The sequence below is a fragment of the Engystomops pustulosus genome, chromosome 2 (genome assembly GCF_040894005.1).
Source record: "Engystomops pustulosus chromosome 2, aEngPut4.maternal, whole genome shotgun sequence".
In the NCBI taxonomy this organism is placed as follows: Eukaryota; Metazoa; Chordata; class Amphibia; order Anura; family Leptodactylidae; genus Engystomops; species Engystomops pustulosus.
The window spans coordinates 223,150,243-223,177,088 of NC_092412.1; the positions used below are offsets into that span (position 1 = coordinate 223,150,243).

The following is a 26,846-nucleotide window of genomic DNA, read 5'->3' on the forward strand; positions in this document are numbered from 1 at the left end:
AGCACCAGTATGGGGAAGAAAGGTGATTTGAGGCCTTTGAACGTGGCATGGTTGTTGGTGCCAGAAGGGCTGGTCTGAGTATTTCGGAAACTGCTGATCTACTGGGATTTTCACACACAACCATCTCTAGGGTTTACAGAGAATGGTCCGAAAAAGAAAAAACATCCAGTGAGCGGCAGTTCTGTGGGCGGAAATGCCTTGTTGATGCCAGAGGTCAGAGGAGAATGGGCAGACTGGTTCGAGCTGATAGAAAGGCAACAGTGACTCAAATCACCACCCGTTACAACCAAGGTAGGCAGAAGAGCATCTCTGAACGCACAGTACGTTGAACTTTGAGGCAGACGGGCTACAGCAGCAGAAGACCACACCGGGTGCCACTCCTTTCAGCTAAGAACAGGAAACTGAGGCTACAATTTGCACAAGCTCATCGAAATTGGACAGTAGAAGATTGGAAAAACGTTGCCTGGTCTGATGAGTCTCGATTTCTGCTGCAACATTCGGATGGTAGGGTCAGAATTTGGCATCAACAACATGAAAGCATGGATCCATCCTGCCTTGTATCAACGGTTCAGGCTGGTGGTGGTGGTGTCATGGTGTGGGGAATATTTTCTTGGCACTCTTTGGGCCCCTTGGTACCAATTGAGCATCGTTGCAGTGCCACAGCCTACCATAGTATTGTTGCTGACCGTGTCCATCCCTTTATGACTACAATGTACCCAACATCTGATGGCTACTTTCAGCAGGATAATGCGCCATGTCATAAAGCTGGAATCATCTCAGACTGGTTTCTTGAACATGACAATGAGGTCACTGTACTCAAATGGCATCCACAGTCACCAGATCTCAATCCAATAGAGCATCTTTGGGATGTGGTGGAACGGGAGATTCGCATCATGGATGTGCAGCCAACAAATCTGCGGCAACTGTGTGATGCCATCATGTCAATATGGACCAAAATCTCTGAGGAATGCTTCCAGCACCTTGTTGAATCTATGCCACGAAGAATTGAGGCAGTTCTGTAGGCAAAAGGGGGTCCAACCCGTTACTAGCATGGTGTACCTAATAAAGTGGCCGGTGAGTGTATGTCACACAGCAAGCAGAGAAACTATCAGCAAAAGAAAGTCTATTGGAAAATTGCATAACTTTTCCTTTCAGCAAATAATTGATATTGTTTGTGTAACTGGACAACCCCTTTAAATATGTATCACCGCTTCTGTAGCTCACAGACTTACAAGCCCGACACCAGCAGGTACTAAAGAACCGAAGATTGGGGCGTCTGAGGAGACATTCCTCCTGCAACTTCTACAATTATTTCAGTAAAGGGAGATATTACTCTTTGCTCATTTGGATGTGAATTTTGTGACATTTATGCCCTACCCGAGGGGGTGGTAGTTTAATAGGGTAAAATCTGGCGGCAGCGTCTCTAACATGGAATATAGAACAGTTTGTGTATGGCTGCAATCTCACTACTGATCTCCACTCAGGTGTAAAGACATGCAGTTTTACGCTAGGTTGTACAGCTTACAGGTCAAGTGGGGTCTTCAGCACAAGTCCCGAAGGGTCCGAATTTACAAAAAAGTATAAGAGAATACAGTTGCCTTACCAACATATCCATGTACAATGAATGGCAGGGGGTAGTTCAAACATTTTTTTTTAACTCTATAAATAAGGGGATTGTCTATTCTTGAGAAAATAAGGGGAAGGACTACATCGGTAAGGGAAGTACAATAATAGCATAGAAAGAAGAAGCCGGTTATAGGAGGAATGGGTGTAAGATAGTTAATATTTCTGTAGCCAGACTTCTGGGTTAGGGATCACGTTTGCTTCTTTACGAGAACGAAGGAGTAAGATAAGGAGATTTCTGCTCAGCTGCCAAGCTTTCAAGAAGTGTCATAATCCGATTTGAAGCCACAAAAGATTGGGTGGGGGGTGAGGCCTAATAAGACCACTTCTTTTTAAAGCTTCAGTCTCATTGTATGATAGACCACGCTGGGCTCAGGTCATCAGAAATAAAACAGCCTTTATATGTCCCCAGATGGAAGATTCACTACCTATAGGCTCAATGTGGACACAAGCAGCCATGACAACACTAGGCCTCAACCTCTATTCACAGAAAACAATTACATGTATGAGGTTGTATACATGGACACTGGTGAGACCTTAAACACCTTAAAATACGCAATCATGTTTACTTGAGGCCAGGTTAATTATTAAATCTTTTCCAGCAGAATTTCTGCTCTCATGACACCATAGCAACAGCTCAGTCGCCTACCCCGGTGGTATTTGTTGCCATAGTAACAGTGTTGGTAGATGACAGAACGGGGAAGGATATGCTGCTCCTCCTTAGTACACAGCCCGGGCACGCTGCCTTCCCCCTCCGGGAGACATCTCTGAGGAAAAGCGTTCTACCAGATCAGATGGAAAAACAAAAAGGATGCTCACATATGCTAATGGGAAAGACTCCGGACCCAATCAAGCAATTACATTATATATTATTATATGCACAGATTTGCATCATTTATCGGCCCCATCACATCCTGCGTGACCTCCGCCACTGCCAAATGACCCATCATGTCAAGTCACTGGCCCAAAACATGACCACAATGCAAAACTAACCTCAGTATCAAAAAAAAAAAAAAAAAAAAATCTGCCGGATACATAAAATGAAAACTATTCAGTTCCCACATTTATTCTGTACAACCTGTAAACTCAGTGGTACTAGACTTCAGATATGGAAGACCAAAGTCTGGGTGTGGTCCAATCTGTACCAGAGGTTTAGCCAAAGTGTATTCCAGGAAACAGGAAATATTTTATAAGGTGTAATATGAGCAATGAAAAGATGCATTTGTACCGTATTTGTCGGACTACATTCACACTACAGTATGGGGGACGTATATACGGCCGACGTATATGCGGCCGATATACGTCCCCCATACACTTCTATGGGCTCACGGCCCTGTACGGGAGCGGTACGGTGCAGCACCGTGCGGCACCGTACCGCTCTGTAGCCCGGAAAAGATAGGACATGTCCTATCTTTTCCCGTATTACGGCGCCGCGGCCATATATCGCTATGGAGAGGGGCGGGGGTGAGCTCTGTGCTCACCTCTGCCTCCTCTCCCCGCGCTGCCGTGTGCCCGCCGTGCTACGGTGCCGGGGGCTCACGGCAGTGTGCAAGTAGCCTTTATAGTCCAGTGCGCCTTATATATGAACCGTACTTACAGATGACAGCTGCCTTGAACTGTGCACAGGTCTGCCACCTGCTGGTCATTCATCCTTATAATCAGGTGCGCCTTATATTTGAACCTAGACATTTTGGCAGGCATTTATTGATGGTGCGCCTTATAATCCGATGCGCCTTATAGTCCGAAAAATACGGTACATTATACAAATTTGAGAACTTCACAGCTTTTCAGCTATTGCGCCTTCGTTTAATGGGACGCTGCCAGCAGCTTTTACAACAGAAAAGTATCCCAGTAGGTCATAAAATATCCTCTCTAGAATTTCCTCTTTTATATTAAAAATAATTTGCCTCCAAAGTTAAAGGACCACTCATTCTTAGCTCCTCGGCAGGAGCAGGCTTGACTAGCAGTGCGGGGCGTGAATAAATTAAAAGCCGTCAGCCTGTGCACCGCCGGCTAATTTACATATTTAGAACTCTCACAAATTGTGCCGTTACTTAATCACTATGAACAGCTTCACTTTGTGCATAAAGAAATGCACACACAAGTGCTACACATCTACCATGAGTGAAGCGGATGGTAGATATCCTTTAAATGCAATTGAGCTGAGAAGAGTCACTTTTGCTTGAAAGAAGTCAATTTAAGAAGCTGAAGGCGAAGCATCACTTCAAATGCCATCATCTTAGGCTCTATACTACTTAGATATCTTGTCATGAAGGGAGTGGTTCCCATATGGCAACTATCTTTATATACAGTCACATAAAATCAACCATGGACAGAATAGCCCACCAATGACTAGATGATGGTTTACAAGAACGAAACAGAGAAATTAAAATATATTATATATATTGCTTCACCTGCTCTATAACATGCCATCTATACATTTACACGCCATGCCACCAGAAATACAATAGTCTCTGTGTGCAGCGGCTATACCAATCACAGGCCTCGGCATTGGCACCATGTTTGAAGAAGCCGTCATGTTGCCATGGTGCTTAAACATTAGCTTTGATGATTATAGCATCTCACGGAGTTCCAAAAGTCACCAGAGTCTAGTAATGGAAGATCCACCTCATTTCTATCAAGATCACTGCAAGACGCAGCGTGAGCTATCATTAGTGTAAGACGTCAGCAGAAGGAAAAGAGGGCACAAATCAGAAGACAATGGCGCTCATTTACTAAGGGTCCGCAGACCGCATTTTCGTCTGGTCTCCCGACAATTTCCGATTAGCGCCACATTTAACAGGGGCTTTTGACGCATGCAATCAGATTTTGGTGCCTCGGCGTCGGCTTTAACGCGACACAAATCATGGGGTGGGCCGTCGGACGATCCGACGTATTCAGACTATGTGCGGGATTTAACATTGTAAATTGTGTCGCAAGACACGCACTTACAAGCACCGGGAAGAAGAAGTTGAACTCCGGCGGACCTCAGCGGGGAAGCAACACATGCAGGATCTCGGGCGCACGATGTTGGTGAATCGCGCCAGACTTAATCTTCGTCGGACCGTGGATCGCGAGAGGAACGGGTAAGTAAATGTGCCCCCAGTATCGGTTAAAATGATATGGTCCCACTGATCCTGAATGATTGAAGGCCAACATATACAATACGTCTATTGGACATAGTCACCAATAGATCTAACTTCTTATATAGATGTTCCCCAAGTTTCAAAATTTGTAACATTAGTTTTCAGAATGACCACTATGAGCTGAAAATATTGAGACATTGGGGGACATTGATTAAACTGTTTATGACATAGTTCTTTTGTAATTTGCACTAGGACCCTTCTCCAACAGTAAACTGTTTAGGCATGAGAAATAGTTTTTCATGGATGGATTTTTCTTCCTGGTTTTTTTCTGCACCCAAAATTCTGAGTACTTCCTTCCCCTGACCACTTCACCTCATGTTTTTTGTAATGTGTGTGTGGCAGGATATTAGGCAATTTACCAATACAGTATTCTTATCTCATCCGTCAGATATTCCTGACAATAAAATGGCTGTAGATGGAATCTCTATTTGTCCATAAGAAATTGCCCTGCCAGGAACTCAACCTTATATTCACAAATACCATCATAAGGTCCAGGCAGGGTGATTGCTCAAGGACAGATAGAGAGCACATGACACTTCATCTTCTGCCATGTTATGGTCAGGAATCTCTTGCTGATGATTTAAAAGGACAGGAGGCTTTACTTTACATATCAAGAAAATGGTGCAGAACTTTTGGTGCAGAATCTTTTGGTAAATTATCCAAAATCCTGTACATAATACACACATTACAAAAAAAAAAACATGGAGGTAAAGTGTCCAAAACCCTTAAGAAAAGCAAACTTTTCTGTTATATGGGAATTAACCTTTAAATTAAAGGGGTTGTGTCACTAAGGAAGATTAAGGTGGATTAATTTATGATCTTGTAAACCCCTCATAGCAACATGGGAACTTCTTGATTTTGGCTGTGCCGTAAGCCAATCTGGAAGTCCAATAGAATTCAATGAACAGGACACAGCTCTTTTTCCATCCTTGTATGAGACTTCTAGATCAGCCAATAGGATGGCTAAATCCCACAAATTCAAAGCAGATCAGGGGGAGAAGCTTGGGATCCTCTGTTCTGCTGCTTGTGGGGCGGTGGGTCTCCGCTGTTAGACCTCAGTAATTATATATTTATTCCTTATCCTGTATAAATATTAATGGCAACGCGTTTTAAGTCAAATTGTTGAAGTCATTCCTTTAACAAGGAGCCAGCATGAAACAGCAGACATTTATCAGAATAATTTGTAAATCAGGACTCAAGTTAACTGCAATGACCGAGATCAAATAATGTGCATAAATGTATTACACCATATAGTATCACAATCCATTAAAAAGGTAAAATATTCTAACAATTCAGGTGGCAAACAAGTGCAAAGAGCTAAAAAAGTGTGGAGTGCGAGGTCCGTGCTGGTTATGTTAACCCACCCAGAAGCAGGTTCCAGTAATAGTGATATCTGGCCCTGGTGTTAAGACTCCTTCTTACCATTACATTTCTGGCATCATTCATGCACAGTAATATTTGCAGCAGCCAAAATCTATGGAGTCACTTGCAAGCGTACCCAGGCCACCGCTCTGTAATCATTGTATATTATATTTTTTAATTGGTTTTAAATGTATGTCTCTGTGTTTTGCTTGGTCTCTCTAAAATGAATTGTATTTTTCACATGCAATAGATCATTGTCTAGCCATTTTTGTGCTATCCTTTCTCTTTTTGCTAGTGTTGCAAGCGTATCATGGAACACATTTGGCGCCAAATCTGAAACGCTGAAGATAACAGAGGCACAAGGCCTTAAAAATCAAGTCTCTGTTTAACTTACAAACCAACAAGGCTTCACATACTGCATACAGCTGTGCTAAAAAAGAAAGAAAAACCTACTTGCTATATATACAAAAATACTATAAAATATTTAAAGTTAAAACAAATCACACTCCATGAAACATTAGCTTTTAGAACTACCTTAAAGGGATTGTCCGGAGGTTTCTTCCACAAACCACTCAAAACCTGACCATGGTTAGTGTGTGGTGTTATTATCATTAATCTCTATAAGGGCTGTTTCACTTTACTCCATGATCAGTCCATGAGTGCCGTGCCATGGACTGATCACTATGGTGGGGATTCAACTCCGTCCATTATATTCATATAGATCTGCAGATAAAGATCTGGATCCTACCCAGTGTCGGACTGGCCCACCAGAGTACCAGAGGATCTTCCGGTGGGCCCCTTCTCAACCCAATACTGAACCCCAGAGGTCCATCAGAAAACAAAACAATTTGGAGTCTGCTAGAGTATATTTGCTGGGGTGATAATGAAGAAGAATATTTGTAGGTGCTATAGAACAGAAGATAGTGGCTTCTGAAGTGACACTACCTCTGCAACCACTAAACCTGACTCATCTCATGTGCCCATGAGAGGAGAAGAATCATATCTGCCCTTAGCGGAGATTTTGTATAGGTAGATGGGTGAGGTGAGGGAATTCTAGAAAGGACATTTCGTACTCTTACTGAGGACACTAGTGGTTTAGTAAAACCTGGTGACATGTTCTCTTTAAGTATGGTTTGTACTATCATTATCAATGCAAATCCATTTATATTGAAGTGGATTGTCTCCATAAAGCCAAGGATGTTACATAACCCTTCTTCTTTATTCAGACAAAAGAATGTACTTATTTCTGTAGATCAGCCCTAGGGGGGGAAGTTGAAAATGTTTCAAGTGTAAGGAAAAATAAATAAATAAATCAATTTAGCCAACAATATTCTATTGTATTCCAGTGACATCATCATTATCCAAGGAGAGCCTCCCATTACTTAAGAACTGTGAAATTAACATCAAGACGCTACTATATATAGAAAGGTCACAAAAAGGTCCATTCTATAAACCTTATACTAATGTGCTCACTTCCTGCTGGGGGATTAGTATGTAACCCAGGGACATAATCCTATAGACTACAGAAGCCATTACTGAGGTTTTTTTTTTTTAAGTTGCTTAGTAGTAAGAAATTAGATTGGTTCCAAGAACATATTTGCATCCCAGCAACTTAAATGAGGGCTGTTCACAAAAGGGGTTTCGGAAACCACAGCCGTGTGTTTGGGCCCATAGAACAGCTACTCAACAAGTCAACAGATATACGGACAAACTCTACATTCATGGATACAACCGACACAACAGACCACTCTGGCGAAGTGGCATAAAGGAGGTTGTGGAACCCTCACCAATAGTGCCAGGTTGTGCAAAAATTTGTCTACGTGCCATGTACCATCTCCATCACATCCATTTCTTTGGCCTAGTTCATCTTGGAGCGTTACATAAATAAGTGGATGGTCAGGTTTCTTCCTCATGAGAGGAATGCATGTAATAGTTAATTTAAACAATGTGGATAGTTATATTTAGGCCTCATTCACACTACCGTATGGGGGATGTACGTATGTACAGCTGCAAGCTTGTGGCCGTACATAAGTCCTCCATAAATGGCAATGGCTGCATGGAGCGATATGGTGCCGCACGTACCGCTCCGTACACGGGAAAAAGATAGGACATGCCCCATCTTTCTGCATGTGCACAGCCTATACACCGTGCACCTCTACAAAAAGGGGAGGGATAATCCCTCCTCCCTTCCATCATGCCGGACATATGCCCGCCCTACGTTCATGTGAATCCAGCCTAAAGGGAATGTCTGCTTAAAAAAATAAATACATATTCTAGTCACACAAGTTCTTCATGTTCAACATGGTTTGCCAAGCTACAAATTCACTAATGTCCTCTGTATAGTAACCATTTGCTATAGGAATGCGCACAAACTTCTCGAGCTGAGGTCCCCACCATAACAGATCCCACATCAATGCTTGGCATAGCCTGATACTGCTCTGTCTAGTCCCACCATGCATGTACCTACATGTACCAACAACCACAGTACAGCACAAAATGCCATGACAGAAATTATAAATACCATCCCCGCAACCAAATACTGCATTCAGAGCAGACGATAGTGCAGACCACACAGCAGAAAATAGTACTGGAAACCCCCATAGCATAAAACTGCTAATTCTGGAGACCCCCATAGCAGACAATAATACTCTAGACCAGTGATGGCAAACCTTTTTTTTTTTTTTTAAAGTACCCAAACTACAACCAACACCCACTAATTTATCACAAAGTGCCAGCATGGTTAATTGATCAGTAATTTATTGTGTCCTGTTCTGTCATAGCTTTCAATTTTATCAGCATCCTGAGGACACCAATACAGTAGCAAGAACACAGACAAATTCTGGGTCCCCTGAACAGTAAATTGTTAGGCCTGGATTTGTCTACACCTTCCCACTCCTCCTGTAGTCCCAGACAGCGCTATTGCTTTAAAATAGCACTGAGCATGGCAAGTCCTTGCTGTCTGGGACTGCATGAAGATAGATATGTTCCTCTCTGATATGAGTCCTCTCTGGTGATTGCCTGGGTGACCACAGAGAGGGCTCTAAGTGCCACCTCTGGCACCCGTGCTATAGGTTCGCCACCACTGCTCTAGACCCCATAGAAGCCAATACTGGAGACCTCTAGAGCATAAAACTAATAATACCTTACACCCCAGAGCAGAAAAATTAAATACTCTCCTTTTCTGGCTACTTTTCTCCTCCTTGCTCTACACTGCAGCTTCTTCTCTCCTCCATGTAACGCTCTGTTCTGTGTCCAGTACTGGTTGTATGCAACCATACCAGGATACGGAGCAGAACTGCACCAGGAGCACTCCTGAGTCCTCTCCTGCGGGCGCTTTGCTCTGGGTCCTGATGCCTGTGCTTATACAGGCAGTCCCCGGGTTACATACAATATAGGGTCTGTAGGTTTGTTCTTAAGTTGAGTTTGTATGTAAGTCAGAACTGTATATTTTATAATTGTAATCCCAGACAGAACTTTTTTGGTCTCTGTGACAATTGGATTTTAAAAATATTGGGTTGTCATAAGAATCAATATTAACACTAAAGCTTCATTACAGACACCTGTGATAACTGTTACAGCTGATTATTGTAGCCTAGGACTAAAGTACAATAAATTACCAATATCCAGAGGTCCGTTTGTAACTACGGGTCTTATGTAAGTCGAGTGTTCTTAAGTAGGGGACCGCCTGTAAACAGTGTCAGTACACAGAGAGCAGCAGTAGGAGAAGGTCCCAGGAGCAGTGAGAATTTTTCTGCTGCACTCTACCACTACCCGGGGAAAAAGAGTTTTTAGCTATAGAATGATTTTTATTTTTAGCCAAAATGACTACAAATGGAAAAATTCATGCAAATGCAGAAATCTCATAACTTGCAGGTAACCTTTAGAGTAACAGTGTGACCTTCTTGTAGGACTTGCTCACTAAGAACCTGATTTTCATGATAAAAGCACCATAATGTATTGCTTATCTCTCGGATACAGCACCAGAGCGAGACTGTTGTTCCACCCTCAAAATGTAATTTGATTTAAAGTACAAGACGGAGAAGCTCAGAGAACATCCCCCGGGAGGACGAGAGATATCAGCAAACGGTACCTCCATGCAGAATACAGAAACACATGGCAGGAGACACTAAATGCCATCCTTACAGGCCTATTATCAATGGTCTCCTACCAGAATCTTCTTCTAGGATGCACCACAAGTCTACTGAATTGTATTTATAGATTCTGTCATTATGTATTTCAGAAGTGTTTATGTGGCCTTCAGAACCTTTAAATCCAGGCTCCGAGAAGAATACACAGTCATGTTTATCAGAATTTCAATGAATCGTAGCCAACCTCCCCCACCATGAGGTCTGATGCCACGGTCTGCCAATGCCAAAGCAATTAATTAAGCTAAAATGAGTGACAATTTGCTCCAAGTAATCCCCATTTTAATCCAGTTGTATAACTCTCAAGAAGGTGTTTGCGGGAAGATTTAGGAGGGGGGTAAAGATACAAAATCCTGCTAATCACGTACAAGGCTCCGGTTCCAATGTCTGCGCTACATGTTCCAGTCTGGCGGCACAATAATAGCTAGATAATAATCCCGGCTAGCCGGCCATTCTTATTATACATGAAGAACGGCTTATGCGAATGATTTTCGTATACAATGACAATTATGGCAAATAACTTACAGCTGCAGTAACGATCCAAACGCACATCATTTCCATAATATCAAATTCCAAAGTGCAGAAGAGAAGAAGTGGTGAAGGTGAAGTGGTCCCACCAGAATACTACCTTATTTTTAATGAAAAGTCATGTTATCCTTGCACATAATGCACAGGTTCTGTACAGATATAAGGCCCCCAAAATGATATCAGAGGGGATTTACATGTTTATAGAGTAGCCTAAATCAATAGATGTAAAACGCCGGTGATAATAGTAAACTTTATAATATACCTCATTAAGTGAAGCAGCTTTCCTTTGCCTTGTTTCTGCACTTTCTCCTGTAGTGAGCAGTGTATCTGAAAACTTCTGATAAGCCTTGAGCACTGTGCCTGGCAATATTCAGCCGATCATACAATCAAAATGAAACGGCAAGACACATGCTCGCCTGCTGATCCACACATAGAATGGGATCCCACCCCATATCCTAACTGCATTATAAGTGGGGAACCCAGCAGTTGGACCCTCATCCATTAGGCAGTTAACTCCTATACTGTGAAATGGTGATATTTTCCAAAGTTAAGACAAACTTAACACATTTACATTTAAATGTATGTGAGGTAAACAAATAATTACACAGGGCAATGTGACCGGGCAATTTTTCTGTTCTTGGCCCACAAACAACTGATCTGTGGGCACATAAAAAACAAACAAAAAAACCGTAAGGCTGTCAAATGATGTCACTTTCTTTCCTCAATCTCTTGAAGGGTCCAGCCATCTATAAATTGATCTGCAAGTAAGGACAGTACACTAAGACACCTGTGAGGCTTCTGTATTTCTCATGTTCCCATAGACTCCAATCGGGAGGAAGGCCTGAGCTGCCAACACGGGCAGGAATAGTTTTCTACACCAACAAAGATCAGTGGAAAACAGGTCAATGTACATGGGTCTATTTAAGTCAGTGTGTCATCATCTAAAAAAACTATAGCACTGGGGCAAAACCAATGTTCATTTGTATGTAGCCAAAAAAAAAAAAAGCAGATTATGGAGGTGGGGCTATGGGGGGTCTTAAAATGTTTGCTATTTAACAATTCCAATTTGGTGAGGGAATAGAATATCTGCTACATGATAAAGTATAATTTATTCAGGATAATGGACAATTAAAAAAATATATATATATATATCCTTCCCATCGGAATATACATTGCAGGAGATTTAGGATGAGGCATTGAAGGGTATTCGGAATATTCTCCCATATGGGAGAGAAGGAGGCACAATTAGTCCATTAGAAAGAAAAAAAAACAAACAAACAATGTATATGAATCAATTATTTAAGGACCCAAATATGACGTCTTCTGAGTAGCTAATGAAGAGTTCAGCTGAGGCAGCCAGCATTTCTTTTCAGTATACAGGAGCCACAAGGTGAATGGGAGCCATGGATGTATCTGGCCGGATACGGGGGGAGGGGCGTGGCCGATATCATATCCCCCACAGTATGCATTCTATACTAGCATGTTATAGAGCAGTTCTCCATGCACAACCCCACGTACAGAGATCGCTATGAATCTTCTTACAGTCTGGAGGATGAAAAACATGGCTGCATTCTTCCAAAAACTCACCTATCCATAGCTTGTACCGGTATTGTAACTCAGCTGCTTAGAGATAAATGGAGCACTCACATAGTGAATAAATAGTGTGGCTGCACATGTGACTGGCTGCTCCATTTTTTAAGGGACACAAGGGACTCTTATTTTTGTTACCTGAAAGCCATCAGGTGATATAAAATTACTACAGACATACACTAAGGCCTCTTGCCCACTAGCAAGTGCAATCAGGGAAAATCACTCTGTGCGCTTAAAGGAAACCTACCACTTTAAAATTACACTTATAACCCACAAATACCTTGCAACAGCTCAGGGTGAGCTGATGCCGGACCATATCCTGACTAGTTGCAGAAACCGCTGTATTCCGTGAAGAAGTGTTTTTTCCCTTATATTCAAATCCCCTTTCGGCGCACCACGATATCGCTGTGAGCACCATGCGCACGACTGTCCGAAGCCGGCCATGATAAAAAAGTTGTTAGTGCGCATGCGTGATTGTGCCCGAGAGCTCTGTGACGTTACCGGCTCTCCGGCACCTCATAATAATGCGCACAAACTGTGCATGGTGCGCACAGCAATATCGTGGTGCTTCAAAAGAGGATTTGAATATAACGAATGAAACACTTCTTCAAGGAATACAGCGGTTTCTGCAACTAGTCAAGATATGGTCCGGCATCAGCTCACCCTGAGCTGTTGCAAGGCATTTGTGGGTTATAAGTGTAATAAAGTGGTAGGTTTCCTTTAAGGCAACTCCTAACCTGAACCTCTGATCGGGTCAGGAGATCCCTTCAGAGCATAGAGCAATTTTCACTGACTGCAAGAGGTCTAAAACTTATTTCCAGCTAGCCATTAACCCCTTCACGACCACCCATTGTAAATATATGCCATTACCATTTCTATATACAGGAATACTGTAATATACTGTAGATATACTGTACTGTAATATACAGTATTTTTCGGACTATAAGGCGCACCGGAGTATAAGGCGCACCATCAATAAATGCCGGCTAAAACGTCTAAGATCATATATAAGGCGCACGGGATTATAAGGCGCACCTGATTATAAGGCTGAATGACCAGCAGGTGGCAGACCTGTGCACAGTTCAAGGCAGCTGTTGTCTGTAAGTATGGTTCATATATAAGGCGCACTGGACTATAAGGCGCACCTTTGATTTCTGAGAGAATCAAAGGATTTTTCTTGCGCTTTATAGTTCGAAAAATAGGGTAAGTAAAATCATATCCACATCCCAAAAAGTGCGATTAAAATATAAAAACAATTATTCCTGCTGATGAACCCTGTAACGGAAAATAGTGCCTAAATGTTTGAATCACCACTTTTTCACCATTTTTCCCCCCAAGAAAAGTTGGAATAAAAAGTGATCAAAAGGTTGTACAATTTTGAAAATGATATCAATGAAAATGTGATCCTATCCTGCAAACAATGACACGTTACCCAGCTCCATACACCAAAGTATGAAAAAGTTATGGGTGTCAGAATATGGCGATTAATGCAAAAGTTTTTTGTTTTTATTTAAAGGTATTGAGACATAACTAAACTACAGTATATAAATTTGGTATTACAGGCAGTTCCTGGGTTACGTACAAGATACAGTCCTTGGGTTTGTACTTAAGTTGAATTTGTATGCAAATCAGAACTGTATATTTTTTCATTGTAGATCCAGGCAAAAACATTTTTTTTTGTCCCATTGACAATTGGATTTGGGGCTAAAAGAAAGCATCAAGAGAGCTTCACCAGAGAGGTCCATCTGTTACTAGGAGTAGTCTGTAAGTTAGGTGTCCTTAAAGGGCACCTACCACCACAAATCTACCTATAAAGGTAGATCGGGTGGTAGGTGAATCAATGGGACGTGAGGATAGCCCTTTTAAGGGCTAATCCTCACGTCCCCGCACTGTTTTATAAACTTTTATTACATTAATATGTTAATTTACTTATGCGGCTACTGGGGCGCGGAGTAGCCGCATCTGAGGTTACACGAGGCGGCTACTCCACGCCCCGGTAGCCACATTACCCCTCCTACTCACCATGTTCGGCGCGCAGCTGCTCGTAGCTGCGCGCCCTCGTCCGCCGATCCTGACGTCTGCGCATGCGCAGAACAGCAGGCCCGCGCCTGCGCGGTCACTGCTCTGAAGCCGGGGCTGCGCAGGCGCGGGCCTGCTGTTCTGCGCATGCGCAGACGTCAGGATCGGCGGACGAGGGCGCGCAGCTACGAGCAGCTGCGCGCCGAACATGGTGAGTAGGAGGGGTAATGTGGCTACCGGGGCGTGGAGTAGCCGCCTCGTGTAACCTCAGATGCGGCTACTCCACGCCCCAGTAGCCGCATAAGTAAATTAACATATTAATGTAATAAAAGTTTATAAAACAGTGCGGGGACGTGAGGATTAGCCCTTAAAAGGGCTATCCTCACGTCCCATTGATTCACCTACCACCCGATCTACCTTTATAGGTAGATTTGTGGTGGTAGGTTTCCTTTAAGTAGGGGATCACCTGTACTGCAATTGCAGTGATTCAAATGATAATGGAGAGCAGTCACCTCGACCGCACACTGAAAGGGAATAAATAAAGTCCATCAGAATATGGCGCAACTGTTTTTTTTTGCCAACTCCTCCACTTTTAGAATCCCCACGCTTTCCGGTACATGGCACAATATATTAAAATGTTAAAGTTAAAGTTTTGGTTTGTGGAAGGAGAGGAGTGAAAAACGGAAACACAAAACAAAACTTGGTCTTCAAGGGGTTAACATGAGAAGGCAATTTTTTTTTCTTTTACATATAAATGGAATAATAGAAAAATCTACACTGCAAGTAGTACCCATGACCTAGTCTATAAAACCTACATCTTTACATTTCCGGTCTTAAAACTGTGACCAAAGTACAAATGAAAGGAAGGCGCAACTATCTGAGGAGAGGAACACAAGAGACCGGAAACAAATTGGTCACAAGAAAAGAGAAGAAAAAAAATAAATCATACAACCAAAAATAAAGTAACACGCTCAGTGAAATATGCAGTGACTGTGCAAATGTAAGGGAGAAGGTCAGTCCTAATAAATTCAACTTAAGACAGTTTGTACAAATATTTTAAATACAATGTTAAAATTCCTCTCTGGCATTCTGAACAAAATGAAATTTTTCTTCATTTAAAAACACATACACAAAAATCCTCCATAGTCTATCCTGATCATTTAGAAGTAAACAAAAAAAGTTGTAAACAAGAAAACACCAGTAAAAAAAAATATATATATAAATAAATAAATGGTTAAAGTAGAAGTTTAAAGAGGACCTGTCCCCCCAAAAAAGTACAGGCTTGTTACGTACAAAATTTGTAGGATTGTACTTAAGTTGAATTTGTATGTAGGTTGGAACGGTATGTATTATAATTTTAACCGCAGTCAAAAAAATGTTGGCCTCTGTGACAATTGTATTTTAAAAATGTTGGGTTGTCATAAGAACCAGGATTAACACTAAAGCTTCATTACAGACACCTGTGATAACTGTTACAGCTGATTATTGTGGCCTAGGGCTAAAGTACAGTAAATAACCAACATCCAGTGGTCCGTTTGTAACTAGGGGTCGTCTGCAAGGCGGGTGTTCTTAAGTAGGGGACCACCTGTACTAGGAGCTGCTTACTTTAGTGCTACCCCATTTTTAGAAGTGATAGCAGTTTATCGGAACCCTCTGTTAAAGCTAGCAGACAATGCCACGCGTTCAAAAGCTGGACCGAACTCACAGCGCTCCGGCGTATTTATGAGCAGGTGGTCCTAGGAGCTGCCTCTTCCCTGGACAGCCCCGCCCACTCCATAGGCTGGTGGTGGCTTCATTTAGCAAGCAGCTCCTAGTACATTTTTTTTGGGGGGGGCGACAGGTCCTCTTTAACCCCTTAACGACTTGGCCTTTTTTAGTTTTTTCACTTCCATTTTTCACTCAACAACTTCAAAAATCTATAATTTTTTTATTTTTCCACATAAAGAGCTGTGTGATGGCTTATTCTCTGCGTAACAAATTGCACTTCCATTTAATATTCCATGGCGTGTACTGGGAAGCGGGAAAAAAATTCCAAATGCAGTGAAAATGGTGAAAAACCAAATTTGCTAAGTTTTCTTGTGGGCTTGGATTTTACAGCTTTTACTCTGCGTCCCAAATGACATGTCTACTTTATTCTTTGGGTTGGTACGATCACGTGGATACCAAATTTGTACAGGTTTTATAATGTTTTCATACATTTAAAAAAATTAAAACCATTTTTTGCGAATTTTGATGGCGTTTTCATTGCTATAATTTTTGGGACTGTGCAACCTTTTGATCACTTTTTATTAATTTTTTTATATTTTTCAAAATGGCAAAAAATATGCCATTTTCGACTTTGGACACTATTTTCCGTTACGGGGTTAAACGCAGTGAAAAACAGTTATTATATTTTGATAGATCGGGCATTTTCGGACGCGGCGATACCGAATGTGTTTATGATTTTTACTGTTTATTTATATCAGTTCTTGGGAAAGGGGGGTGATTAGAATTTTTAAGTTTTTTTATTATAATTATTTTTTTAACTTTTTTTTATTTTTACTTTTACTATTTTTCAGACTCCCTAGGGTACTCTAACCCTAGGTAGTCTGATTCATCCTATCATATACTGCCATACTACAGTATGGCAGTATATGTGGATTTTACTCCCCATTCATTACAATGTGCAATTAGCACATTGTAATGCATGGGTTAAAACGAAGTAGCCTCGGGTATTCGGAACACCCGAGGCTACCATGGCGAGCGATCGCCGCTCCCCGTGACGTCATCGGGGAGCGACGATCCGCGACAAGATGGCGGCGCCATCTCTTTGAAGCCGCCGGCAGCATTGCTGGTGGCGATCGAGGTGAAAACACCCGCGATCGGTACTAGCACCGATCGCGGGTGTTACCGGTAAGCCTTTGCTGCAATATGCAGCAAAGACTTACCGGTTATGGAGAGGGCTCGGCCCGGGAAGGGGTTAAAGCATCTTTCAGCTTTTTGTAGATTTAACCCAAATTAGAATAAGACAAGATTACCAGTACAGGTGGCCCCCTACTTAAGAACACCCGACTTACAGACGACCCCTAGTTACAAACGGACCTTTGTATGTTGGTAATTTACTACACTTTAGCCTTAGGCCTCAATAAACAGCTGTAACAGGCGTCTGCAATTAACCATTATTAATCCTGGTTCTTATGACAATCCAACATTTTTAAAGTCCAATTGTCACAGAGACCGAAAAAATTCTGGCTGGGGTTACAAAGATAAAATATACAGTTCCAACTTACATACAAATTCAACTTAAGAACCTATCTTGTACGCAGTTGCCTTTACATGCTGTAAATTGACTATTGCTCAATAATAAAATAATAAATAAAAATTTCACAAGAAATTTTTTGAATACAACAAATACAAAGGGCACTGAGCTTCTGTGTAGGTGAAAGTTGTAAAAATACATATACTTTCATTTATAGCTGTAAAAGAAGATTTTTAGTAGTTTCCCATATACAAAGGATAAATAGGGACTCTCTGGCATAGAAATGTCTGCTGCAGATATTCCACTGAAAAAAAACACCTGAAATTGTAATTGCAAAAGCCATTCACTGCAAATTTTCACACACTGACCTATGACTATGACAATTATGTTGGTGGCTGAGTGGGTAGCACTTCTGCCTTGCAGCGCTGGGGTCCTGGGTTCAAATCCCACCCAGGTCAACATTTGCAAAAAGTTTGTATTTTCTCTCCGTGTTTGTGTGGGTTTCCTCCAGGTCCTCCAGTTTCCTCCCACACTCTAAAACATACTAGTAGGATGATTAGATTGTGAGCCCCATGGGGACAGGGACCAATTTGGCAAGCTCTGTGCAGCACTGCGTAATCTGTGTGCGCTATATAAATAAAAAATTATTATTATTATTATGTCATACAACCAATCACAGCACCACAGTCAGGCAAAGGTGCCTTAAAGAGGTTGTACCAACTATTTAAGTTATCCCCAATCGTCCAGAGTTGATCGGTTAAGGTCCCGCTGCTGGAGAAGGAGAATAGGATCCCCAGCAATCTGAATAAAGGACGTCCGGTTCTCACTAATGGGTGGGGCAGCCAGATGAGCATGTATCCATTCATCCTGCACCATCCATTAGTATGACAGTGGGTATAATTGCAGAGTACTTTGTTCTACAATTTCCAGCCATACCATACAATCTAATGAGGGAGAACATGACCCTTCTGGGGGATTATAAACCCTCACTGATCAGCCTGCTGTCCTCTATCCTTAAAGGGGTTGTCCACTTTCTGCAATAAATTTTGTATGGTTTGTGTAAGGAAAAGTTCTACAATTTTCCAATATACTTTCCGTATCAATTCCTCGTGGTTTCCTAGATCTCCACTTGCTGTCCTTATATAGAAAGATTCTATGTTTACAGCGAGTGGATTGAATGGAATCTGTCCATGGTCATGTGATAGACATGATAATAATTCCTTTATTTATATAGTGCCAAATCAGTCCCTGTCCCCATGGGGCTCACAATCTAATCAACCCACCGGTATGTTTTGGAGTGTGGCTGGAAACCGGAGAACCCAGAGGCAACCCACGCAAGCACGGAGAGAACATGTTAACTCTTTACAGATGTTGACCCTGGGACTTGAACGCCATGTGATGGACATGCAGGTGCACAAGCAGTTAAGGGGGTTGTCCGAGTTTTCAAAAAAAAATATATGTGGCCGGGAGCGGGCTAACTAAAACAATAAAGCTGTACTTACCTCCCGGTGCCCTCCCGTATCCAGCGCTGCTGTCGCTCCGGTCCGGGCGCCATGTAAACAAACATGGCCGCCGGAGCAGCGCTGGACTCAGCTTCCAGCCGGCCGTGGCCGGGTACGCCTATCCGTCCCTATACACAGCATTGTGTATGGGGGCCGGAAGGTTGTCGGGTCCGGCCGGAACTGAGTCCAGCGCTGCTCCGGCGGCCATGTTTGTTTACATGGCGCCCGGACCGGAGCGACAGCAGCGCTGGATACCGGAGGTAAGTACATCTTTATTATTTTAGGCAGCCTGCTCCCGGCCACATATATATATATATTTTTTTTTTAAACTCGGACAACCCCTTTAATATCATGCAGCTCCTATTACTCTCTGATACTAACAGCTCATGCACCTGTGTGTCCACCACACGACCAAGGACGGATTATATCCACTGGCGGTAAACATTCTATAGCAGGACAGCAAGCAGAGATCTAGAAAATTGAGAAATTGATACAAAAATTGTATAACTTGTCCATACACAAACCATATAACATTTTTGGCTGAAAGTGGACAACCCCTTTAGCTAAAATAGTCAGTAGCACCCCATTAACATACATCTACTTTAAATATATATCAGAAGGGGAAGACTTCTGAATTTAGAGGAATAAGGAAAGAAACCCAGAAGGTACATTATTATGAAACAGGCATTGGCCAAGTGATGTATAAACTAAATCTAGAAAAGGGGAAACAGATTGTGTGTTTTTCCCCCAACACACTAGTGAGGAAAGGAAATTGACTCAGCATCGCATAGAACATCTCATTACACCAAGGACTAGTGGACAGCTCCCTAGACTCCGGTGATGACTGGAACGTCTCCTCCTTTGGGTGACACGTGTATCCTGAATTACCCATACCGGGGCTGGTGTATAAATGGAAAATCCTCTGTTATCTGACATAGTATGGGAACCCTCAACCAGATTAGCAGGGGTAATCCCTTAATCCCCCCCTGGCACTAGCTACGGAGGCCCACATGGAAGATGACACTACTTGTGGATTTATCCGATGGGTTTTATGCTGTTTTGCACAGACATCACAGAAACGCCTTGTTATCTGTTCTCCAGAACATTGTGTGACAAACACGCCATTATATCAGTGCCAGGTATAGAGAAATCATGGGTACAGACAAACAGAAAGCCAGGAGGGGGCAGGGACACATTAAACCACAAAACAATTACATCCCAGCAACAGGGAAGATGTAGCAGATTAAACGCTACAAAATACTGACTACATGTATCCGTTCAGCACTTCCCCGGGGTGGGAGCACAATAATCGGCTTCTCTTTTATCTCTCTTTAATGTTCATATCATCATCGCAAAAGCATCTGGAGAAGCGGTGGGATAGAAGTGGCTAAATATATTCCTGCTAAAACACATTGCCAATGGGGAACCCATCTAAGCAGATGCATGTCATGCTGAAAGCAACAAATGGGCCATGTGTGACTAGATCCTAAATGGATCTTGGGCCCAGTTCACACCTCATAACGGAAACTAAAAATGAAAGATCGATTGTGCACCCTTTATTCACCTTAGATTTTATATAGTAGACTGGACCTTTAGCGGAACCTACCGATGTGTGAATGATGCAAGGAGCCCCATCCTGTGATAAGTCTGTGGGATTGGACCAGTGTTCGTGTGTAGTGGGCCTTACTTTGAGATGTGAGCTTATTATTAACCCCCAAAGAGGCTAGAGAAGATTACAGAGTGCTTAAATCCATATGGCACCACTCTCAGCTATGTCACCAAGAATCTCCGATATTCCAAGAAAGATCATACTTCTTATATTATAGATATTAGTACTCAATTATATCTATGGTTACAAGCAGTTATATCTAGCAGGCCCCCAAAGCACATTTCTGCTGCAGTAGAGACCCGTATTCATCCACCGTAGCTTTAAATTGTACTGGCATCCTCTGGACACAGATACAGTGCAAGACCTGATGTATACAACAGTATGCTAGCCGCACAAACTACATGCTGTCCCCTACTTAAGAACACCTGACTCCTAGTTAAATAAGGCCCTCTCTGCCCACTGTGACCTCTGGTGAAGCTCTTTGGATGTTACTATAGTCCCAGACTGCAATGATCAGCTGTAAGGTGTCTGTAATGAAGCTTTAATGATAATACTTGGTCCAGTTACAGCAAAAAAATTTTGAAACTACAATTGTCACTGGGGCAAGAAGAAACTTTGTCTTGATCTACAATTATAAAATATACAGTTTTGACTTACATACAAATTCAACTTAAGAACAAATTGGAACCAATCTTGTACTTAACCCGGAGACTGCCAGTATAGCTAACTTACGGCCCTATATCCCTCTATTGGGCACGCTCCCGATGCATTTGCATTATCGCACCAGGAATGTGGCGACTGCCTACACCACAAAGGATAGGGCAGGTCATTTTAATGCCCATCTTTGCAGTACTGGCAGTAACTTCCTATTAAAAAAAAAATCATTGGGGTGAGCAGTGTTCACCTGTCTATGTCGGATGGGCCGCAAGCCACGGCAGACAGCCCAAAAAATACACACGTTCGGAGGCCTATGGAACAGAAGTAGGTCACAACATTGGGGCTTATTCACTAAGGGTCACGCCGGCTTTCATGCGACAAATCGAGGGGGGCGGGCTTGGACGATCCGAATTATTCAGACACACCGCAGGATTTAACTTAAAATTTGTGTCGCAAGACCAAGCACTTACATACACCGGGAAGAAGAAGGTGAACTCCAGCAGACCTGAGCGGGGAGCAACACATGCAGGATATCGGGCGCACGATCTACGTGAATCACGGCAGTTAATTTGTGTCGGGCACTCCGGATCGGGGAATGCGCAGGATCAGGTAAGTAAATGTAATCCATTCTTTCTAAAAGGACCTATGCTTCCTTTAATTTAGGCTTGAGACACACAAACCTGCTCAGTCCAAGAACAGGGGCTCCATGTATAGGCTACAAGGAGTCCACGCTTCCCCGCAACAGTGCCAAATCTTAATCATGTTCTCAGTTCAGTGCTCCTATTCTGTGGGGAAACAGGGACTCCTTGCATCACATGTAACTATGATGCACATTCTGGAAGCTGTTTGGTCCATGTAATCATGTAATGACCAGCATCTGAGCACATTGATGACATGACCCATGTAACAATTACATATGTTACATTATATCCCTATACCAACACAGTGACAGGTGGACCCATACTGACAGAAGATACCAATTAGAACACATTTCCATTGTAAAAGGTCAAAACAATCTGTGACCCCCTGCTGGGTACAATCAAAATTTTTTGGTATAGATTACTGCAAAAAACGTAGCTACATTTTTTTATGATCACATTGCCCCAATGTTAAATCCGGATCACTTGTGACATGTAGTATCTCATAGACTGTAAGCACTTGTGTCACCCCCTCATCCTCATAGACTGTAAGCTCTTGTGTCATCCCCTCATCCTCATAGACTGTAAGCACTTGTGTCACCCCTTCATCCTCATAGGCTGTAAGCTCTTGTGTCGCCCCCTCATCCTCATAGACTGTAAGCTCTTGTGTTACCCCCTCATCCTCATAGACTGTAAGCTCTTGTGTCACCCCCTCATCCCATAGACTGTAAGCTCTTGCGTTGCCCCTTCATCCTCATAGACTGTAAGCTCTTGTGTCACCCCCTCATCCTCATAGACTGTAAGCTCTTGTGTCGCCCCCTCATCCTCATAGACTGTAAGCTCTTGTGTCACCCCCTCATCCTCATAGACTGTAAGCTCTTGTGTCACCCCCTCATCCTCATAGACTGTAAGCTCTTGTGTCACCCCCTCATCCTCATAGACTGTAAGCTCTTGTGTCACCCCCTCATCCTCATAGACTGTAAGCTCTTGTGTCACCCCCTCATCCTTATAGACTGTAAGCTCTTGTGTCACCCCCTCATCCTTATAGACTGTAAGCTCTTGTGTCACCCCCTCATCCTCATAGACTGTAAGCTCTTGTGTCACCCCCTCATCTTCATAGACTGTAAGCTCTTGTGTCACCCCCTCATCCTCATAGACTGTAAGCTCTTGTGTCACCCCCTCATCTTCATAGACTGTAAGCACTTGTGTCACCCCCTCATCTTCATAGACTGTAAGCACTTGTGTCACCCCCTCATCCTTATATACTGTAAGCTCTTGTGTCACCCCCTCACCCTCATATACTGTAAGCTCTTGTGTCACCCCCTCACCCTCATATACTGTAAGCTCTTGTGTCACCCCCTCATCCTCATAGACTGTAAGCTCTTGTGTCACCCCCTCATCCTCATAGACTGTAAGCTCTTGTGTCACCCTCTCATCCTCATAGACTGTAAGCTCTTGTGTCGCCCCCTCATCCTCATAGACTGTAAGCTCTTGTGTCATCCCCTCATCCTCATAGACTGTAAGCTCTTGTGTCACCCCCTCATCCTCATAGACTGTAAGCTCTTGTGTCACCCCCTCATCCTCATAGACTGTAAGCTCTTGTGTCACCCTCTCATCCTCATAGACTGTAAGCTCTTGTGTCACCCTCTCATCCTCATAGACTGTAAGCTCTTGTGTCGCCCCCTCATCTCATAGACTGTAAGCTTTTGTGTCACCCCCTCATCCTCATAGACTGTAAGCTCTTGTGTCACCCTCTCATCCTTATAGACTGTAAGCTCTTGAAAGCAGGGCCCTCACTCTTATTGTAGTATTTTATCTGTATATGTTCCCTTATGGTTTGTAAAGTGCTATATAAAGATTGCTATTATTTATAGTCCTTTTTTAGTACATTTCATCTACTATTGGTCATATTTTAGGCAAACATACTAGTGCCATCAGATACTCATCAACACAACAATTCATAGCAGACGTACATTCACATGCCACAGGTTTTCTAGTTGGATGAGATAGTGGGATACATGGATTTCAATGGGATTTTTAGTTACTACAATCTATTTAGTGTGAATACAGCCCAATGGATGGGCTAATCCTTATTTACTATGTACATGGCACCCGGTCAGGGTCAGATCAAGGTCTGGGAGGCCACATATGGCATACTATAATGAGATAATACCGCCATATAGTGCGGATCTGGGTGTATACATGTCTATAGTGTGATTATAGGGGTAGGGAAGTTATCCCAGGATATTATAGTCCTGGACCTGATGGATTTAGATCCGGTCCAGGTATAGATGTAGTGGGGACGTGACTGGGGTCCATAATCCCTGGCTGGAGGAGGATGCACTGACCGGCTGTGATGTTCTGCAGCAGCAGCACATCCTCCGGCGAGATGTCAGGCTTCCTGAGCAGCTGCTCCTCCGTGCTGCCCGCTGCCACCACCTGCTTCACCTTCATGCTGCCCTCCTGCGTCCTGCTGCCGGGGAGAGTGTCAGTGCCCAGGGAAGAAGAGCTCATTCTCCGGGGAAGGAACCGACAGAGAGCCTGGAGGAAGTAAGCGAGACACGGAGACAGCCAGAGATTGACAAGCGCGCAGGACTGAGGAGGTGGATCCCAGTGACCTGCCCGCCCGATTCACTTCTAATCCGGAGGCTCGACATCAAACGCAAAAAAAAAAGGACCTAGAACTTGGCGGGCGCCACCTGTGCGTTCTGTGTACCGGGGACTGTCCCTGCCTGCGCCCGCCCGCCTCGGAAGTGGGCAGCACCGATAATAACATAGTAACCGATGCCTCTCATTTATACGGCCGTAATAACATGCCGGCCTCTGATTGGCTGACGGCGGAGAACAATGGAGCTGTTATGACAGGGTAATCATGATGCAAAGCCCTGGGGGATAAAGCCGCAGAGTCTGAATTTACCTGAGGAGCTGTCATGGTGGAGAAGGAATCCAAAGAGGATTTCTTTTTTATATAATATATACAGGGAGGCTCCACCTTTGGTGAAATGGGTAGGGAATGGGTGACTGCTGTGTAAGCCCATATTGGTGGGGGTCACATAACATAAGAAGGCACCCCACAGCAAAACCGAAATGGGGGACCCTTGTGGCGCTACCATCTGGAGCAGGTGTTTATGTAAAGGATAATAGTTTTCAGTTAAAACATTACTGTAAAAAAAAAAATAGGTGTTTTGGGGGATACGTGATTATAGACCACTTACACAAGGAGCCAAAATAAGGGCAAAAGAGAATTTTTTTTGTTTTTTTTTTTTTAACATAAACCTGACCAACTAATAAGAGTACAGCCGCGTAGAGGAGAGAGGAGGGGTAAGTACTCTCCCCTCTCCATAGGGAGAAGTGCGGCAGGGTCATACTTTCAGGGGGAGATAGAGCCTGCTATATCTTTTATCCCCGCTTCAGTACAGTGGGCAATGTGGATCATAATGGATGGACGTATTGCCTATTGAAATGCAGTAGCATACACACATTTTCACAAGTTAGTGTGAAAGCAGCCTAAGGCGGCATCATGAACGTAATATCAATACAGTCTTGGTATTGTAGGGTTATAACCAGGTCATCATCAAAGCTGACCCCGGGGGAAAGTCCCCTGACAACCACCTCATTGACTTCCCTTATAACACATGCGTGTGTCCAGTAAGAAAGTAGAGCATGGCCTTGTCAGAAACGTTTTTATGGACGAATTTCAGCCAATAGAAATCAATAGGTCCGTGAAAAACAGCTGGTTGTGAGATCTGAAAAAAGCGGATGCGACTCGTCCATGAAAAAAAACACACAGACAAAAACTGGCACATACTTTGCACTGGGGCCCCATCAGCTTCTAGTTACGCTGTGAAGTATTGTTATATGATTAATGAAAATGTTTTTATTTTTCATATGATTCCTGGATGCCGAAAACATTGTACTAAAGGGGTTAAAACGAGACAGCCTTGGATCTTCAGAAGACCTGAGGCTGTCATGGCGATGGATCGCTGCTCCCTGATGACGTCAGGGAGAGCAACTATGGTGCCTATGCGCCCATTTTTTTTAAGCCCCTGGCAGCAATCGGCGGGAGAACACCTGCGATCGGTGCTAACAATATGCAGCAAAGACTTACCGGCTATGTAGAGGGCTCAGCCCGTAAGCCCTATCCATGCACCCGCAGCTGGCGTGTGACGTAGTATTACGTCATATGTTGTTAAGGGGTTAAAAAAAAAAAGTGCCGTCCCCATTCGTGCTCCTCCAAATTACTGAGATCATTTGCCCACATTTATCAAAAACGGTGCAGTTTGCCTGTGTACTGTAGTGTGTGCCAAATTCATGAATTGTGGTGCACGTTCTTTATGAATCTGGCGCTTTCCTTTTGGTGGACCTTTTACATGGGGCGTGCAACACAATTCTTGATACATATGTTGCACGGTCTGACTGTGCACCGCAACACCCCTTGGAGTGCAGAATTTTGTGATGCGTCGGGTGTAGTGCAGCCACGGACACTTTATAAATACATGCGCAATAGTTTGCACTGAAAAGAACATGCAAAGTCAGAGTGAAAACTGGTGCAGGAGCTGGGCGAATGGGGCTGCTGAACAATTTGGAGACAGCATCATAATGGATCAGCGCCCTAATAATAGCGTAGCATAGTTCAAATAACAGAAGTACCAGAGTAATGCAGGGGTAGGTAATATACTTACTTTCTTTTTGCCACCGCAGGGAGGCTTTCTCTGAAAAGGCTTTATGGAAATCATCTATTAAATTTGATTTAATGCAGCAGAACCACATCCTTAATACAGAATACGAA

The 26,846-nt window shown here is 43.1% G+C and overlaps 1 protein-coding gene across 1 annotated transcript in view; it reads right to left on the bottom strand.

Moving 5' to 3' along the window:
* The window catches only part of UNC119 (unc-119 lipid binding chaperone), a 42,021-nt gene extending 17,149 nt beyond the window's left edge, over positions 1 to 24,872 (bottom strand). Inside the window, exon 1 of the mRNA XM_072138249.1 lies at positions 24,406 to 24,872. Coding sequence (XP_071994350.1) covers positions 24,406 to 24,571 — 166 coding nt within the window. The 5' untranslated portion in view covers positions 24,572 to 24,872. The remainder of the gene's footprint in view (positions 1 to 24,405) is intronic.
* Between the last annotated feature and the right edge of the window lie 1,974 nt (positions 24,873 to 26,846).